This window comes from Anolis carolinensis, chromosome 3 (assembly GCF_035594765.1).
Source record: "Anolis carolinensis isolate JA03-04 chromosome 3, rAnoCar3.1.pri, whole genome shotgun sequence".
NCBI classification, from domain to species: domain Eukaryota; kingdom Metazoa; phylum Chordata; class Lepidosauria; order Squamata; family Dactyloidae; genus Anolis; species Anolis carolinensis.
The window spans coordinates 177110510-177130771 of NC_085843.1; the positions used below are offsets into that span (position 1 = coordinate 177110510).

The 20262-nt window shown below is 42.9% G+C and overlaps 2 protein-coding genes across 5 annotated transcripts in view; both read right to left on the reverse strand.

Annotated features, from left to right (window-relative positions):
• LOC100561184 (mannose-binding protein) overlaps nucleotides 1–2487 on the reverse strand; it is a 25140-nt gene extending 22653 nt beyond the window's left edge. For 2 of the 3 annotated variants that reach the window (XM_008115793.3, XM_008115791.2), the window contains exon 1: nucleotides 2372–2487. The gene's annotated coding sequence lies outside the window, so the exon portion shown is untranslated. The remainder of the gene's footprint in view (nucleotides 1–2371) is intronic. The other variant, XM_003224085.3, reaches the window with a different exon arrangement.
• Nucleotides 1036–10400, reverse strand: LOC100559603 (pulmonary surfactant-associated protein D). 2 transcript variants are annotated; one of them, XM_062975836.1, is made up of 3 exons: nucleotides 10292–10400; nucleotides 7477–7689; nucleotides 1036–1275 (listed from the first exon to the last, which is right to left on the reverse strand). In XM_062975836.1, exons 1-3 carry the CDS (start codon nucleotides 10350–10352, stop codon nucleotides 1259–1261), a joined length of 291 nt encoding a protein of 96 aa, XP_062831906.1. In that variant the 5' UTR covers nucleotides 10353–10400; the 3' UTR covers nucleotides 1036–1258. The 2 variants fall into 2 exon arrangements, with proteins under 2 accessions (XP_062831906.1, XP_062831905.1); XM_062975835.1 differs by lacking the exon at nucleotides 1036–1275 and having other exon boundaries at nucleotides 6468–7689.
• Nucleotides 10401–20262: the final 9862 nt, after the last annotated feature.

Below are 20262 nucleotides of genomic sequence, written 5' to 3' on the forward strand. Positions count from 1 at the left end.
CTTATCTATAATGTTTCATATCTTGACTATTGAGCAAAGGGCACATTAGCAATGCATTTCCTCCAGGAAATGTTGGTGAAGTATATGTTGGCCCTTGCTATATCTCTGTGATAATTGTCACAGTTAAAAATTGCTTTGAGATCTTATCTATAAAGTCCTTTTGCTTTCTCATCAAAATACAATTGGTGCTCTGTTAACAAGGTTTGTGGATTAGAGTATTGTTTCAGGAATATATTTTTGCTATATGAATACCTGCCTCGTTTCCATTTTTGAATAGCACACATTTTTGAAACATTATTGCCTCTTTTAAAGTGAGCTTGGGAGACTAAGCTTAACTATAGCTCAAACTACGTGGTTACACCAATGCACTGGAATTAAAGCCAGTTAAATTCAATTTAATTCACTTATTATAGTATGGTACTTATTTCCAGTGAAGGCAATGGGGCAGCTTTGAGTTGATGGGCAGAGAATAATTTCATTAAATTCATTTGGGATGAAGTCTGTAGTCTCTCTAATTCCCTAGGGTCTCCTACATTTGTCTTTGGAAAGTAAGAACTGTCTGAAATATGTAATGCTCCACATAATGTAGTTAATCTAATAAAACAGAATAAATTGATAAGATCAATCTCTGCATTTACTGGTTTAGGGATAAAAATTCTCCCAGGCATTCCCTATATTAGTGTTGCTCAAACTGTACTCCTCCAGGTGTTTTGGATGTCAGCTCCCAGAAATCCCAGCCAACTTAGTAGCTGTTAGGAATTGTGGGAGCTGAAGTAAAGAAAAATCTGGAGGAGCATGGTTTGAGAGACTCTGCTCTATACTGTAAGATCCTTGAGGTTGAAGTCTTTAAAACTGGACAACTGACGCAAACGTTAGACCAAAAATGGAAAGTAAGTCAGGCAAAGCAAAAACCATTATTTCTTTATTAAGAGGACAGACAAAATAGTATGCTAAAAAAAGTCCCTATTCCTGACTAAATCCAAGGAAGCTATGAGTGGTGCAAAGAAACTAAAAGTAGCTGTAGACATACACACATTTTTTTTACTCTTTAATATGAAGAAAAGTCCAAATAAGGCAATGAAGCAAGTTCTGGAAGAAGGAGAATTTGAGGTTTCTAAATAAATGCAGAGTTTCTTTATTCTTCTCTGGGATCTCTCTCCTTTTGTTTGCCTTTCTGGAGATCTCCCTTCTTGCTTCGCCTTGTCCCTCTGGAAAAGTTCCTTGCGTGTTTCCCCTCTGCCTATAGTTCTTCCTGTTTCTAATTTGGATGTTGTCCTATGGGGAGGTAAAAGGAAAAGTCTCCATGTGTTTGAAGTGATGAGTGCTCGACTCTTCTCAGGAGAGCCACCCCTCAACAACTGATTGGCCCTCACTGGGCCAATCCCCTCCATCATCTTCCCTCAGACAAGGAATCTCCACCCAGAGGTGGCAATGTCATCAAAATAGCAGCCAATGGGAACACAGATCAAAACCATCCCTCCTTCTGGCCAACCAGGCAAGGGAACAGGCAGAGTAGGAAGTCTGAATAGCTGTCAAGTGTATGAAGTCTTACAGCTCTGTATTCATCTTATGCATGTATTTTTGGCACTAGCCTTACATGTATCCCTTCTGGCCGGATTGTGAATAAATCTCTAGTGATGCTTTCAGCCTTGTGCTTTTCAATTGGGGAAAATCTATTTTAGCATAACACTCACTGGGCAGGATCCCCCATAACAGCAGTCCTTACTCTAAATCCAACCTCAAGAGGGCCTGTGGTGTTGTCCTAAATTTTCTCCTAAATTTGGTTCTTTTCTATTAAAGATCACGGTTCCCTTCCATCCATCCCTAGTCTTAGTACTTCTTTGTATAATCCAGTTCTTTTTTATCCCCTAGCCTCTTTCACTTCCAAAAAGGAAGACGCAGGAAATCTGTATATACATATCTCAAAGGCACTTGATTCTGTCTGATCTCTGAAAATTAGCCCTGGCTAGAAATTAGATGAGAGTCCAACAACAAATATCAGAGGCTTTAGGCTATATTTCAGAAAAAAAGAACTGCAAAAGCACCTATGAAAAGTATGAACCTAAGAAAACACTATAAAATGCACGAGGTTGCCAAAAATCAACAGGTGATTTAAAGACACATACACATAAATATATGTATCTGGCACTACAGTCGAATTTTAAGAAAAATTGAAGTTTTGGACAATTCCTTTAAAAAAAGGAATGAGAAGCAATTACATTATCTTGTGAACAAATTAGCAAAATACAACAGAAAGATCAGTTTATAGCTACCCTTCAACATAACAATCTAAAGTAAATATTATTTGCTTTAGGTCTTATATTTTATGTCAATATTTTGAAATAGCCAAGATGTCTTAATCATGACTTACCTGTACTTACTTTTGTTTGATCAGATTCAGATGTTATAAGTTCCTCACAATATTTTCTGTTCTAGAGTTTCACCAAAATGAACTGTTAAAAGGTTGCCCTTTGCTACTTATGCTATTTACTTCTGTGTCATGTGATGCTGAGTGTCATTTTTTTTTCTCAGTCAGGTTCCAAGTGGGACACCAGCCACATTATGGGTGAAACTTAATTCTTGACTCTCTTGTTCCTGGATGAGTTTTTAAATACTATATTATGGCCCTAGTAATTAAAAACAATCTAAATAAACTTATAAAGAGTTATACACTGCTTTATACTCAACTTTTCTTTTAGAAAAAGAGATAAATTTGGTTCATCCATATAACCAAGAGTGGATAATGGATAATTATATCTCAATATCTCTTTATATATCAATGGCAACAAGAATTTGGGATTGCAAACTAAAAAAAGACACTTATAAAGATTTATACACTACCTTTTGCCTCATTCAAATTTAATATTTGATTGACCTTAACACATCAACCCAAAGTCTCTAAGAAAGATCCTGATGAAAGTACCACCCTATTTATTCCCACCCCTGATATTTGTAAATATTATTACATCTGAAAATAAGTATCTTATTCCAAGCTATTATTCCTTTGGCCAGGCTATGACGAAGATGATAGAAATGGCGAAGCAGTTCTAACGTGGGCCGACAATAGTAGAATGAGCCTCCTTCATGACAGTAAATTACCACCATCATTTAATAGCGGCCGATGGAAGCATGGTTATAACCCTGATCTGATTTTTGTAAAGGAAAGCATAAGCCACCAATGCACCAAAAGGGTATTAAACCCAATACCTAACACACAACACAGACCAATATGCTGCGTAGCATATGCAGCTGTAAGACCGAAAAGTGTCCCATTCCGCAGAAGATATAACTTCAATAAAGCTAACTGGACAAAGTTTACAGAGACCTTGGAAGCTGCTATTTCTGATATAGAACCTTCTATAGAAAATTATGACCTGCTCGTAGAAGCTGTGAAAAGATCCTCGAGGCTCTCAATCCCTAGAGGCTGTCGCACAAGCTACCTACCAGGCCTAAACGAAGAATCACTAAATCAGCTACAAGAATATCTCAGATTATTTCAAGAGAACCCATACAGTGATGGGACTATAGCAGCAGGCCAAAAACTATCTACAGCCTTAGCTAATGCTAAGAAAGACCGTTGGATAGAGCTGCTTGAGAACCTGGACATGTCCAAGAGTAGCCGAAAAGCCTGGCAATTGCTGAGACGCCTGGATAGTGACCCTCTGGTCAACCCTGGACACGCGAACGTGACACCAGATCAGATAGCTCACCAGCTAATTCAGAATGGGAAAACCAACTGCAGCAGAATAAAGATGAAAATCAACAGGGTGCCAGAACTTGAAACCCACCAGTTGTCTTCTCCTCTAAACCTGAAAGAACTCAGAGAAGCCATCAAGCGATGCAAGACTGATAAAGCACCTGGCCTAGATGACCTGATGATGGAGCAAATCAAACACTTCAGGGCCAAAGCTGAAAACTGGCTTTTGAAATTCTACAATCAATGCCTGGCACACAAACAGATTCCCAGAGCATGGAGGAAAACTAAGATAATTGCCATCTTAAAACCTGGTAAAGATGCCTCCAATGCCAGGAACTATCGACCAATCTCCCTCTTATGTCATCTATATAAAGTCTATGAGAGGATGCTATTAAATCGACTAGGACCTGTTATCGAACCCAAGCTTATTGCACAACAAGCAGGTTTCAGACCAGGGAAAAACTGTACAGGTCAAATTCTTCATCTGACTGAACATATCGAGGAAGGCTATGAGAAAGGCTGCATTACGGGAACAGTCTTTGTGGACCTTACGGCAGCCTATGACACGGTGCAACATAGAAAAATGCTGCATAAAGTCTACCATATCACCCGGGACTTTGACTTTACAAAAACTGTCCAGACCCTCTTAGAAAACCGCAGCTTCTATGTGGAGTTTCAGGGCCAGAAAAGCAGATGGAGGAGGCAAAAGAATGATTTACCCCAAGGCAGCGTTCTTGCACCAACCTTATTTAATATCTTCACGAATGATCAGCCACAACCACCACTCACAAAGAACTTTATATATGCTGATGACCTTGGCCTTACAACACAAGCAAAAGATTTTGAAACAGTTGAAAACCAACTCACCAATGCCTTGAAAGATCTCTCCAGCTACTACAAAGAGAACCACCTGAAGCCCAACCCTGCCAAGACACAAGTGTGTGCTTTCCACCTACGTAACCGCGAAGCCAACAGGAAACTGAAAGTTACTTGGGAAGGCCAAGAGCTCGAACACTGTTTCCATCCTAAATACCTTGGTGTCACCTTAGGCCGAACACTAACATATAGGAAACACTGCATGAACACCAAGCACAAAGTAGCTGCACGCAATAACATCCTGCGGAAACTGACTGGCAGCGCATGGGGAGCAGACCCACAAGTAATAAGAACATCAGCCCTGGCCTTGTCTTTCTCAACTGCAGAGTATGCCTGTCCTGTTTGGCACAAGTCTGCCCATGCAAAGCAGGTGGACATAGCACCGAATGAAACATGCAGAATCATCATGGGATGCCTTAAACCTACACCTGTTGATAAACTCTACAAGTTAGCTGGCATTGCCCCTCCTGACGTGCGACGGGAAGTTGCTGCTAACGGTGAGAGAAAAAAGGTCGAACATTGTGAAAGCCACCCACTGCATGGCTATCACCCTCCTCCCACCAGACTCAAATCAAGGAAGGGCTTCATGAGAACCACCACTCCTCTTGATGTTCCTCCAGCAGCAGCAAGGGTGTCTCTCTGGGCAGCTAAACCTGGCAATTCTAACTGGATGGCCCCCCAAGAGGGTCTTCCTCCAGGGGCAAACCAAGAATGGGCAACTTGGAAGTCCCTGAACAGACTCAGAAGTGGAGTGGGCAGATCAAAAGACAACTTGGCAAGGTGGCACTACATGGAGGAATCCTCCACCTTGTGTGACTGTGGAGCTGAACAAACAACTCCGCATATGTATGCTTGCCCACAATGCCCTGCCTCATGCACGGAGGAGGAGTTGTTTAAAGCTACAGACAATGCGGTTGCTGTTGCCCGCTTTTGGTCCAAAAGTATTTAGTTGCTTGTGATTTCTTCTTCTTTTTATTTCCATTATTTGTAATGTATTAGTTGTACAATGCTTTTGACATGAAATAAATAAAAGCGGCTGAGTTTTTCCTGTTGTTTTTCGTCAATGCGACTGTCACCTGGGATGGCAACATCAATGATCCAAATCTTTTTCTTCTCCACAACTGTGATGTCTGGTGTGTTGTGTTCCAGAACTTTGTCAGTCTGGATTCGGAAGTCCCACAGTATCTTTGCATGCTCATTTTCCAATACTTTTGCAGGTTTGTGATCCCACCAGTTCTTTACTGCTGGCAGGTGGTACTTAAGGTATAAGTTCCACTGAATCATTTGGGCCACATAGTTGTGCCTCTGTTTGTAGTCTGTCTGTGTGATTTTCTTACAGCAGCTGAGGATATGATCAATGGTTTCGTCAGCTTCCTTGCACAGTCTGCATTTTGGATCATCAGCTGATTTTTCGATCTTGGCCTTAATTGCATTTGTTCTGATGGCTTGCTCCTGGGCTGCAAGGATCAGGCCTTCTGTCTCCTTCTTCAGGGTCCCATTCGTGAGCCACAGCCAGGTCTTCTCCTTATCAGCTTTTCCTTCAATTATTATTATTATTATTATTATTATTATTATTATTATTATTATTACCCCACTCATTCTCTCTACAAAGAGAGTCAAAGTGGCTTAGAATGGGGAAAACATGTCATCAAAGCATAAGCAATCAAGCAAACACATTTGCACCTTTATGTCTGGACAAAGGAGAGGGTGAAAATTCAGGAGAAAATATTTGGTAGAATATCCTGCAAATGTGAGAAGGATGCTTAGTGAGAGTTTTGGGAATGTATGTAATTGTTTGTGTGAATGAGAAAAAGGTTGCTTTCATATTTAATACACAAAAATTCAACTCAGAGCATTTTTACTCCAGTTACTAAAGATGCTAGAAATATTTCCATAGATTATTCAAAGCATTTACTGATGACATATTAGCATTATTAAAAACAAACTCAGTGCTCAATTATTCCGGATTTGGAGGTTATGTCACAAATATTTTTGTTCACCTGTGGTCTTCTGTGGTTCAGCAATTCATAAAAGCTGGGACAAAGGGATAAATTAAAAAAAAACTGAAAAATTGAGATTTTTTTTAAAAAGCAGTTGGAAAAGTGGGATGACAGAGGATTAATCAGGCTTGTCCTAGTCAAATGGGGACAAGTTGCAGGGAATCAGGTTTTCTTTGTAGTGGATCATTTCCAGTTAGCTGCCTTTAAGAACACATTGCATTTACAAGACAGTTTATGAAAAGCTAAAACCCAAGCAAGAGAAGAAAAACAGCAGCAACAACAATACACCTCACAAGAATTTAAACAGAGAATAGGATTTTTAAAAATTAGTTTGTAGTTAGGATCTTTTGCACTAAGTGATTATCTCTCTTCTACTCCATTGTCTGAAAGATCATGTCCTTCAGTAGCTGTCTCAAAGTTTTGCATGCTCAAGTGAATGCATTAAAAAAACTGTAGGACTGGAATAATGTGAACTGGGTAACAATCTAAAAATCATAAGCAACAGAGGTTGATCAGAAAGTCATGAATGTATCTATAGATCAGCAGTGTCCACTTCTGTATTCAGAGAAAACCTACTATATAGATGCCGGAAGCATGTGTTTAACTTATTCTTAGAAACAGAATCAATCAAAATAAAACTGTGTCTTCTTGAGAAAACTTTATAGAATCAAAGTAAACTGTATGTTTCGGTGCACTGTGATGTTCCTTTTCTTTTCTTTTTGTCAAAAGACTAATCAAGTTTTTAGAATTCACAGATTACTAACCACTCAAGTGCACAACCTCTATCATGCCACTTGCCATCCGGATGCATTTCTGCACAGTCTTCATTGCCAACATTATTTGGTTCTCCTGGAGCCCAATTTGAGTATTCAATGACTTGACCATTGAGATCCTCAAACTTGCCTTCTGTTGCCCTGTCGTTGATTCCAAGAACTGCTCTTCCATTATGCCATGCCACTATTTGATGGAGGGCGCTGTTCTCTGCAGCATTCCGTGGCACAGCCAGAGTGCCACCCATGTGCTCACAGTTGGCTTGTGCAGCATCAAAATCACCCCTGGAGCCGTCTGTTTTGAATATTTTTTCACCCACCATCACACCATTGGGGACAAGGAGAACTAGGAGGAAACAGAATGGCAGTGCTTTAAAATCATATGCATTACCTACACTGTAAAGTGCTACATGCAGTGAGGAGACTGGTAGGATTTTTGGATTTCAGTGGTAAGGGAAAGAATCACAGTATGTAAACTTTAAGGGGTCTTTATGGCAGAACTGTACTGAAAAAATGAATAGGACAAGGTTAATCAATTTATGGACATTTGTTTTGGTTACTGTCTTATAACAATGCTATCAAGGTGGAATTCTCTTTCAGGCCCCTTACACTGCCATATAAAATCCAGATTATCTGCTTTGAATTGGATTATATGGCAGTGTAGACTCATATACAGTGTTCCCTCACGTTCCAGGACCACCCGCGGAAAATGAAAATCCGCAAAGTAGGGACACTATATTTGTGTTGTTTGCAAGTAGCATCTCTGTCCCCTCCTCGCCTCTCAAGCACGCACATGCGTGCTCTCACCGCTGCTGCAGCCGCTGCCTTGTGAGGTGAAAACAAAGCTGCTTCAGCCTCCTTTTCTCTCCCTTCCTTAGGCTCCTACTTAGGAAGGAAATAGAAAGAGGGATTTATAAGGGATTTATAATATTCTTTTATGATTTATACTATTATTTTAGTGTTTATTAAATACCCGCAAAACAGCGAGGGTACGAAAAGCGAATCGCAAAGTAGAGAGGGAACACTGCAATGTGGATTATCTGCTTTGATAATCTGGATTATACAGTAGTGTAGAAGAGACCTTAGTCTCTCTCTCTCTCTCTCTCTCTCTCTCTCTCTCTCTCTCTCTCTCTCTCTCTCTCACACACACACACACACACACACACAAAGTTCACCTTAATCCAAAAGGATTCTTGTATTCGGCTTGAATGTTACTCCAAATGCAAATGTTGGTATGGATATTAGTAAGATGTTTGGTGCCAAACATCTTATTAACCTAACCACCTTTTTGGCAGATTAAACTTAAGAGGTTGAAGGTGCTCTTTAGTAGTGCCAGATAATTCCCCCCTTCCAATCTGAATCCATCTGGCTTTTTGACATCTATGATATTCCCTGACTATGCACCTTTTATTTGACTAGCTAGGCAATCTTCTTTGCCTTGTCTTAAATTATGCAATTGGCACTTTCAACCTTTGCCTTTCTTCTTTGGAGCAGTAAAAATCAGCCCTTACACATTACATTATGTAACACAACTTTTGTTCCTGGGTTATTAATGTCATTTCGCAATTGGTTCTATCATAAAAATATGGAAAAATATTAAACTGCAAAACCTTGTTTTTGTGGGACATCCTGCAGCACATTTTGCTATAGTTTTTCAGTGAATATCTGATAGAGTCTCAACAAATTCAGCATAGTTTTGGAAGCCACAAAAATGAAGTTTCCAGAATATAACAACTTTTTTCAAAGTAAGTGCCACACAATTAAACAGGAACAACACTTTCAAAACAGGGACAGATTACGTTTTCCAAATTTTGTTACATAGTGTTACCAAGGCTGTAGAAATCACTTGAATGGTGTGCTTATGCCTTCCAAATGGGAGGTTGTTAGTGTTACCCATTTTATGTATAATGTTGGAAGTTTTGCAGTAGTATAGTAACTGCTTGTTATCCGAGCATCTCATGGGTAACATTAAATGACTCTTTCATGGTTTTACAATACAACTACCAATATGCTGTAAGATATAAATGAGCTCCTTAAAACCCATTCATTCAAATTATTTCAATATTTTTGTTTTGTAGGAGCTAGTATTTAGCTCTCGACTCTGCATGTTTATCTGGAATCAGTGCTATTTTTTGCATAGATTTTACATTATTTTAAAAATAAAATATACATTATGCTATATGTGAAAAAAATCCCAAAAGTAGTTGGTTGCTAGCGTTGCATGTTTTTTAAAAAAATATCTGGCATTATATTATTTGCTCAATTATAGTTTTTAAAAAGTTATACGGTGAAACACTGAAACACAGTTGTGGCATTTTGATACAACTAAGCGACATGGCTGTATCCTAGGCATCCTAAAATATTTATAATTTTTTTTCAGTGACTTTGAGCACCACAACAAACTATCTATTCAAGGAACTGTACTCGTGGCAGTTAAAGTGGTATTAAATCACAACAACTGCATTGTATAAAAGAGACTATTGACAAATGGCCCAAAATAACCTCAATCATCTCATGTTTATGGACTAACAAGGAAACGCGTGTGTTATTCAAGAAATGAGACAAATACTCAATTGTGAGAAACTTTTCAAATAGTCGCACTAAGCTCTATTATTTATTTATTTATTTATTAGACTTGTATACCGCTACTCCCAGTTTGGCTCGGAGCGGTTTACAGAAATAGATTAAAACAATACACTAAGCTTTAAATTAACAATAAAAACAATAAAAACAACTATAAAAGCAACAATAAAAACACGAATATGAAGAGGATTGAAAATGTTTATTGCTGCCAGTGCTTGAAATTTTTATCTTTTTTATTTAATCAAAATGTTCTTTTGGCTTTTGTTAAACTGTAAAACTGTATAAAAAGTGACTTTGAAACTAAACCAAAACTTAACAATGTAAGACACTTTGGACCAAATAAAACCATACTTTGTCCTTCTTACCTTTCTGAGTTTTAGTGATGATCGATTTTAAAGTATCCAGTTGTACTTGCAAATTCTTCATTTCTGTTTTAAGAGACTCAAGTTCTGAATGAGAAAAAGTTACATCAGATTTTCAGATCTAATGAAATTCTTTAAGCAACTTTAAAAATCACTACCTCTAACAATGTGTAGGAAATGCATTTTATAGTTAAAGGAACATATTGTTCCAGTTCCATGCTTCTACCCAAAGCATCCAGTGAGTTGTTGTCCTTTTTAAAAGACCAACAAAAATACGGAAATATCATAAGGATCACTTCAGCCATGACAAACAGCCAAATGTCCTTACAATTTTACATTTTGGTTGTTATGTTAAATATACTGCCTTTGTACAAATCAACAATGTGAAATTAAGACTTCCGGTGTGGGAATAATGGCAGCAGGACAGTGATCCCTGGTGCTTCCAAGGATCACAGCACCCCGGGCAGTCGGGTGAGTGGTTGCTCCCCTCTTCTCTGGAGAACTGAAGCCGAAAAGGCAGCAAAACCCACAGGGGGTTGAACTGATGGCCCGAGAACCGTTCCTCTTCAAGAGGGATGGTTGGAAGCCCGGACGAGACCCCCGCAGGGAAGTGGACCGCTGGGAAGGTGACCTGAGTCAGGGACAGACTCAGGAAAACAGCCAGCCACCCACATTTTAAACACAAGAAGTAAGTAAGAATACTCTCCGTGGTGGTAAACAGATCAAACTAATTGCGGCCTATCTCCAATCTCCCCTATTTGGGCAAGGTCTTGGAACATGTGGTTGCTTCGCAGCTCCAGGGATTCTTGGTTGACACTGATTTTCTGGATCCGGCACAGTCTAGTTTTAGGCCTGGGTATGGTACCGAGACAGCCTTGGTCGCCTTAGTCGATGATCTTCGCTGGGAACTGGACAGGGGGAGTGTGTCCCTGCTGGTTCTGCTGGACCTCTCAGCGGCCTTCGATACCGTCAATCACGGTATCCTTCTGGGACGCCTCGCAGGAATGGGACTTGGAGGTACTGTTCTGCAGTGGCTCCACTCATTCCTGGAGGGTCGGCCCCAGATGGTGTCATTGGGGGACACCTGCTCAGCCCCACAACCGTTGACTTGTGGGGTCCCGCAGGGCTCTGTATTGTCTCCCATGTTGTTTAACATCTACATGAAGCCGCTGGGAGAGATCATCAGGAGTTTCAGGATCGGGTGTCATCTGTACGCAGATGATGTCCAGCTCTGTCACTCCTTCCCACCTGTCACTAAGGAGGCTGTTCAGGTCCTGAACCGGTGCTTGGCCACTGTGTCGGACTGGATGAAGGCCAACAAATTGAAATTGAATCCAGACAAGACAGAGGTCCTCCTGGTCAGTCGGAAGGCCGAACAGGGTATAGGGTTACAGCCTGTGCTGGATGGGGTCGCACTCCCCCTGAAGGCACAGGTGCGCAGTCTGGGGGTTCTCCTGGACTCGTCGTTGAGCCTGGAGCCCCAGGTCTCAGCGGTGGCTAGGGGAGCCTTCGCACAATTAAAACTTGTGCGCCAGCTGCGACCATAGCTTAGAAAGCCGGACTTGGCCACGGTGGTCCACGCTCTTGTTACATCCCGTTTAGACTACTGTAATGCACTCTATGTGGGGCCGCCTTTGAAGACTGTTCGGAAGCTTCAATTAGTCCAACGGGAGGCTGTCAGGTTAATAACTGGAGTGTACCACTCCTCTGTTACGCTAGCTCCACTGGCTGCCGATTAGCTACCGAGCACAATTCAAGGTGCTGGCTTTAGCCTATAAAGCTCTAAACAGTTCCGGCCCAGCTTATCTGTCCGAACGTGTCTCCCGCTATGACCCACCTCGAAGCTTAAGATCGCCAGGTGAGGCCCTGCTCGTGGTCCCATCAGCCTCACAGGTGCGGCTGGCGGGGACAAGAGACAGGGCCTTTTCAGTGGTGGCTCCCCGCCTATGGAACGCCCTCCCCATTGAAGTCAGGCAGGCTCCCTCCCTCCTGTCTTTCCGAAAGAGAACAAAAACATGGTTATGGGACCAGGCATTTGAGCACAAGTAGCAGCAAAAATGAGATATGAATATATGACCTACTGACAGACCCCATCTGGACAGGGAAAGCACCTTAAATGTATATTTAAATGTATAATTATGTATATTTTAATGTACATTCTTAATTTTATTGTAATTTTTAATCTTGATAGATTTTTAAATTTGATGAAAACTGTTTTTTGATGTGTATGTTTATATTGTAAGCCGCCCTGAGTCCCCTGATGGGAGAGAAGGGTGGGGTAGAAGTGATGTAATAAATAAATAAATAAATAAATAAAAGCTTGATTAATATTCAGGAAGAATTGGGACTGGTAGATCCATGGAGGATGCACCACCCAAAATAACAGGATTATACATATTATTCCAGCAGACACAATCGTTGGTCAAGGATCAACATGATTTGGACCATGAAGGACATTACCACTCAAATTGATGCAATTAAAATATTACCTAGAAGAGATACTGATCACTGCACAATAGAGATGATTATAAATAAAAGGGCAAGAACAAGGAAATGGAGACTAAATGACAAGAGAAGAGAAGAAGAAGTGGAAAAAATAAAAAAATTACTCAAAGACGATTTTAAGCTAAAAACACTCCAGAAATGGACATTCAGATAATATGGGATGCAAGCAAGCATGCATGGTAATTTCATACAACAAAATGCAAGATGTAATAGAGAAAGAAACAAAAAGATGCAAAAGATCAAACAGGAAATCCAAACAACAGAAGGAAAATTTAAGAAAAAACCCAGGCACAAAAAGCTGGAAAGCGAATTGGAGATACTGAATAACAAGAAGATTAAGACAAAAGAAACAAGTACAATGGATCACCCAAATAACTACGGACAACAAAACGTACACAAAAGGCCAAGAAATATTGAAGGAATTTAACAAATACTGTAAGAAATTATATAAAACAGATAATATAAGGAAAGAAGATATAATCAAATATCTTTATGATACATAAAGAAAAATTGGATCCATCTAACGTAAAAAACTACCTATTTCTTTAATAAACATTGATTATAAGATCTTTACAAACATAATGGCTGAAAGATTGGAAATCTTCTTGATGTTGTGGATCAAAGAAGAACAAACAGGTGTCTTACCAAACAGAAAGATCAAAGATAATGTCAGAAATATTATAGATGTATTAGAATACTACAGACATCACAATAAAAAGAATTAGCAATCATGGCAATAGACGCAGAGAAAGCGTTCAATAATTTAAATTGGAATTGGAATCCCTCTTGGCTTATACTCAAGTGAGCGTCCTGACCGGCTTATATTCAGGTCAATTTGTGCTCAAGTGTCAGGACCCTGCTACTAGAGCCTGGATGTGGCTCTGAGTTTCAGGGTCACTGACATTGATAAGACACCTGCGTCCCAGGACTCGGAGGAGAAACGGCTGATGGACTTGGCGGGGAATTTGCGCGGGGTTTTACTGAGCGGGAAGAGACTGTTCAAATGAGGGGGAGGGTATATAAAGGAGGGTTGGCCGGAGCCTCCCATTCTTGGCTTTTCTGATGTTCATGTTTCCTACAGTAAAAGTTTCTGGTGATATCACAGAGAGTCTTGTGTGTTCATTCAGGAGCGGCTGTGGTGAGCTGACACTAAGCCAAGAATACGGACACCATCCCGCTGTAGCGGTGAGGTGTAACATGCAAGTGGAGGATGAAGAGCTCTTGGGCGCCGGAGGAGGAAGGTCGGAAAGGGCCACTCCCGAGACGGACGCTGAGTTCCACCAGCTGGCGGCCCTGGCGTCATCCACCGCTTATGCCCAGCCAAATGGGGTAACCCAGAGGCGCGGAGTGGTGCGGGGAGATAGCACCGGAGGAGAGGAAGGTTCACCTTCCCCAGGCCCGCAAAAGATGGTGTTTCTGGAGGAGAGGATGTCGGCGATGGAGACCACCCTGGCAGTGATGTCGAGGGCGATGGAGCGCCTGGCGGTTTTGGCGGAGCCGGAGCGAGGAAGGGAACTCCGGGCTAGCTCAATGTGGGACGTGAGCATGGGAAGCAGCCAGGGCTTTGCAGACCTCCCAGCACCGAAGGGAAGGGAAATGCGAAAGGAGCCCGGTGCCCGGCCCAAGATCCAAACGAGCCTGACGCGGGTGGAGGAGAGTGACGACGAAGGGGAAAAGCCTCCGAGAATCCCGGCTACGCTCCCAACTGAGACCCTGGTGCCCCTGGCGAATGCCGGGCGTGGCACAGGACAAAGGGAAGCAGCAGCGGGGCCCACTGGCCCGCAAGGGGGCTTGCGACGGGCGGAGGATTGGGGATTGCCACCACAGGGACCCCTACCGAGACGAGAGGAACTAAGGATCGAGTTTGGGGGAGAGTCCTCTGAACTGGATTTTTTCCTGACCACGGTGAGGGGCTATATGGAGGACAATGCCCACACTTTCAGAACGGAATCCAGCCGGGTACGGGCCATTGGTGCAGTGTTGAAGAGGGGAGCGGCCAGCTGGTACGTTCAACTACACGCGCGGCGCGACCCATGTCTGGGGTCACTCCGACGCTTTATGGGGGCCCTGGAGACCCGTTTCCGAGATCCACTGGAGCAGATCCGGGCGAGGGAGGAGTTGAAGACCGTCTCCCAGGGGCAGAGGTCGGTATCTGAGTATGCGGAGGAGTTCCAATGCCTCGCTGAAAAGGTGCCGGAATGGTCTGCAGTGACAAAGATAGAACTCTTCAAAGAGGGGCTCAGGCGGGAGATCCTCTCCTGGGCGGTGCATCGTGATGAGCCTGACACACTGCGCGGATGGATTCAGCTGGCGGGGCGCGTCGAGACATCGCTGGCCCAGGCGAGGAGGCACCGAGGAGGGCTACAGCAGCGGCCGCAGATGAAAGAGGGGAGCCGGAAGGAGGGATCAACCCCAGCCGGGAGGAGAACGGAGCCGACAGGGAACGTGAGCACCAGCAGGAGGGGCTGCTTCGTGTGCGGCCGTTTGGGCCACAGGGCTGCCGAGTGCTGGCAGAGAAAAGGGGAAGGCGGAGGCCCGCCCAAACCAAGAGCCGTGGCAGGGAAACGCGCCGAGGAAGAACCACCGATGAGGCACCACTCGGGGGGGTTGGTAAGTCAGGACAAAGCCATGATAGTGGTCCCCATTCAGCTGGAAAGTGGCAGCAAACAAGCAACCTGCAAAGCATTTGTGGATTGTGGATGTTCCAGGAACATCATCTCCCCTGAATTAGCCGAGGGATTGGGATGCGAAAGAACGAACCTAGAATCCCCAATAGCTTTTTCGCAGTTGGACGGATCCACAGCATCGGGATCATTAGCTAAGTACAGTGCCGAAGATGTAAGGTGTAAGATAGGGAGTTGGGAAGGAAAGGTGTCATTTGTGATATCACAAATAGCCAGCTATAATGTTATACTAGGCATGCCATGGCTGGGGCAGGCCAACCCGCAAATCAACTGGGAGGATAAGAGCATGATCTTCAGGATGAAGTTGGAAGAAGGGAGCCAGGAAGTGGAGAGAGAGCCGGGGAAAAGGGGGGAGGAAGACTCTATCAGGATAGCAGAACTGGCAGATAAATTACCCCCAGAGTATAGGGATTTTGTGGACGTATTTGATGAGAAGGAAGCAGACAGTTTCCCACCGAAGCGGAGAGTTGAAGTGAAGATAGAGCTAGTCCCAGGAGCAGAGCTTCCTAAGGCAAAAATATACCCAATGTCGGCTAGGGAAAAGGAGGAACTGAGAAAATACATTGACAAAAACCTAGCGAGGGGTTTCATAGAGCCTTCAAATTCCCCTCTAGGGGCGCCTGTGTTGTTCAGGCGCAAAAAGGACCAAACGCTGAGGCTCTGCATTGACTACAGGGGCCTGAATGCAATCAGTTCTGGAAATAAATACCCCCTACCTTTAGTGAAGGACTTGATCGCCCAGTTATCGGAGGGACAGATATTCACTAAATTGGACTTAATTGAAGCATACCATAAATTGCAGATTAAACCAGAGGACAGGTGGAAGACGGCCTTCTCCTGTGCATTCGGATTATTCAATTATCGTGTGCTCCCTTTCGGTTTGTGCGGCGGAGGCGCCGCGTTCATGCAATTAATCAACGAAGTGTTGCATCCATTGTTGTACAAGGGAGTCTTTGTTTTTTTAGATGACATATTGTTAGTATCTCGGACTAAGGAGCAACACGTAGAACTAGTCAGGGAAGTCCTGCAAAAGTTGAGAGAAGCAAAACTGTATGCGAAGCTTGCCAAGTGCGAGTTCAATAAAGACCAGATAGACTTTCTGGGGTATAGGATTTCCTCCCAGGGAGTGGCGATGGACCCTGCGAAGGTAGAAGACGTGAGGGGGTGGGAAGCCCCCAAAACACGGAAGCAGCTGCAATCCTTCCTAGGGTTCGAAAACTTCTATAGAACATTTATCAAGGACTTTGCGCGCCTCACGTTGCCATTAACGGATTTGTTAAAGACTAAAGGTAGGGGAGAAACAGCCAAAGTGAAGGCCCCAGGGGCCAAACTGACCTGGACAATAGAATGCCAGGAAGCTTTCGAAGCCCTTAAAAAGCGTTTTACGGAGGAGCCTGTCCTACAGCACCCTGATATGTCTAAAGCCTTTGTATTACATTGCGATGCGTCAGACCGGGCATATGGGGCAGTTCTGCTACAGAAAGACGAGGGGGGGAACCTGAAGCCATGTGGCTATCTGTCAAAAAAGTTTAGTGATACCGAAAAAAACTGGCCGATTTGGGAGAGAGAAGCCTTAGCGATTCTAAAAGCACTAGAGTGCTGGAGACACTTCCTGGAAGGAAGTGGAACACCGTTTGAGGTGTGGACTGACCATAGAAATTTACAGTATCTAAGATCCCCTCGTAAACTATCAGCGAAGCAAATTAGATGGGCCCAATATTTCAGCCGTTTTGATTTCAGACTCAGATTCTTCCAGGGGAAACATAATATACTCGCTGACGCTCTCTCTCGGATGCCTCAGCACGGGGGAGGAGTTCAGGAATCTGAAGGGAGTATTTTTCTTGATAAGCAATGGGGCCTGGCAGTACTAACTCGAGCACAAGCGGCCAAAGAAAACAAACGTACTGCCATTTCCACGGGGGGAGGAGAAATATGGGAGGAAGAGTTGAAGCGAGCGTATGGAATGGACAAATGGTTACAAACAAACAAAGAAAAGGGAGAATTGTGTGGGGATTTGGTGTTTGTAAATAAGAAATTGTATATTCCTGAATGTTTAAGACGAGAAATGTTAAGGAAGTACCATGATAACAAGGGTGCGGGTCATCTAGGCCCCACCAGGACTATTAAACTGTTGGCCAAACAATGCTGGTGGCCCGGAATGAGGAAAGACGCCAGGGGGTACGTCACGCAGTGTGAATTATGCGCAGAGGGAAAAACACCACCGGGGAAGCCCCAGGGGCTATTGCAGAAGGTGGTAGAGCCCATGAGGCCATGGGAATGCGTAGCCATGGATTTTGTAGGCGAACTACCCCCCAGCAGAGGCCACAGATACATTTGGACAATATTGGACTTATTCTCAAAACAGGCACACTTTGTGGCTCTGCCAAAACTTCCTTCAGCTGAAAAACTTGCTGATTTGTATGTGAAGCACGTATATCGCCTACATGGGTGTCCCGACAAGATAATTAGTGACCGGGGAGTCCAATTTACTGCAAAATTTTGGGGAAAATTCTTACAGCTGTTAGGAGCAGAAAGGAACCTGAGCTCGGCCTTTCATCCCGCGACCAACGGGGGGGTCGAACGTACCCAACAGACACTGTGCCAATTCTTAAGGATGTACACCAATTATAGACAGGATGATTGGGCGGACCTTCTTCCGTTTGCTGAGATGGCTTTTAACGGGGCCGTACATTCGGCCACAGGTCGTGCCCCATTCGAAATAGTATACGGACAGGAGGTGGCACCTTTCCCCAGGCTACCCGAGTGGAAGGAAGGGGAGGGCCAGACCGACGAGGAATGGCCGGCCAAAATCAAGCAAGGGTGGCGAACCGTGGTAGAGGCATTGCGGGAAACACAAAAGAAGTACAAGCTCTTTGCGGATCGTAGGCGCCGAGAGGGGGACAAATTGGGCGAAGGAGATCTGGTTTGGCTGAGCACAAAAAACCTGAAATTGGGGTTCCCATCCAAGAAATTGGCTCCACGCTATATAGGGCCATTCAGGGTAGCAAAAAGAATAAACGAAGTGACCTATGAGCTGAGGCTACCAAAGGACCTAGGAAAGGTACACCCGGTATTCCATTGCAGCCTGTTAAAAAAGTATAAAGGAACTCTGGACAGCGGAGAACAATAGTTGTGTTTAATCTTTTCCTTCCAGGACGAAGGGGAGGAGGACGCCATGTCAGGACCCTGCTACTAGAGCCTGGATGTGGCTCTGAGTTTCAGGGTCACTGACATTGATAAGACACCTGCGTCCCAGGACTCGGAGGAGAAACGGCTGATGGACTTGGCGGGGAATTTGCGCGGGGTTTTACTGAGCGGGAAGAGACTGTTCAAATGAGGGGGAGGGTATATAAAGGAGGGTTGGCCGGAGCCTCCCATTCTTGGCTTTTCTGATGTTCATGTTTCCTACAGTAAAAGTTTCTGGTGATATCACAGAGAGTCTTGTGTGTTCATTCAGGAGCGGCTGTGGTGAGCTGACACTCAAGTATATAGGTAATCAGAGTTGGACAGTCTTATATTATTAAATTATTATTATTATTATTATTATTATTATTATTATTATTATTATTATCTAAAATTATGTAAATATTCAAAAACATTTAAACTACTGATACCTCCATTCATGTAATTCTATTGGTATCTATTTTAAATTTTTTTTAAATTTACCAGTAGCTGCTGCACTTTCCACCCTCGTCTTATACTCAAGTCAATATGTTTTCCTAGTTTTTTTGTGGTAAAATTAGGTGCCTCAGCTTATATTCAGGTCGGCTTATATTTGAGTATATACATCAGTTTAAGGGTACTGTTGCTATACTGGAGCAGTTTTAATTCTAAGGTTCATATAAAAGTATGTGTGATCATTCTAAGTACTACGGATGTGCAGCTATTTGTGTGACAGAATGAGACCATGCCTCCTATTACATTTTCATTAATTCTCTTACATTTCTAGAATTGCAGTAACTTAAATTTTCAATTCAGACATCCAAATGAAAGGGGCAGCAAAAGCCCCAATGAAAAATAAACACTGTGAAAGTAAAAATTCAAATTGAGAGCAATGTCTCACCCTCTGCAATGCTAGAAATATGGGGAATGAAAAAAATTGATATTTGGTGGGCCTCAATTCTTATTTGGAGAGAGCAATGTCCTTGCCGCTACCTGTGAACTAATGTAACAGTTAACCGATTCAGTAGTCTCTCTATGAATAAGATCCAGTTAACTCAGATCTCTAAACAGTGTGCCCAGATAACACACCTGCAGACAGAAGGGCATTTCAGAGCTGAAACAATAGATGTTCTGTCCTGTACCATATGGTCTTTCTGTCAAGAAAAGCTGGTTGAGCAAGGTTTACCTTGTGGATAAAAGGAATGTTTGATCTTATTGTTCTTGGCCAGTCCACTGTTGCGTAAAGCAAAGGTTGATTTTTTTCAATGCTGAATTAAAGTAATTCTCACGTTGTTTGGAACTGGAATTAAAGCAGCCTTGTAATTGTATGTTATACATATTGCATGCCCTGAAACATTTTAGAAATGAGGCCATGTATTTAAGTAAAATCAGAGTGTGGTCAAGATGGAAATAGTAGGTCCAGTTGATACCCTTTGTTGGAAAGTAAGGCTGGATCTATACTACCTTATATCCCAGGATCTGATTTTAGATTATCTTCTTTGAACTGGATTACATAAATCTACAATGTCAGATAATCTAGGATAATCAGATAATATGGCATCAGATCCTGGGGTATATAAAGCAGTGTAGATCCAGCCTAAGCACCTCATCAGATGGTGTGAT

Bases quoted from the DNA above. Each gene is read 5' to 3' on its own strand.
- LOC100559603 (XM_062975835.1), bottom strand. From the start codon at position 10,352: ATGAAGAATTTGCAAGTACAACTGGATACTTTAAAATCGATCATCACT. The intron at 7,690-10,291 runs GTAAGAAGGACA...GTTTCCTCCTAG, and splicing joins CATCACTAAAACTCAGAAAG to TTCTCCTTGTCCCCAATGGT.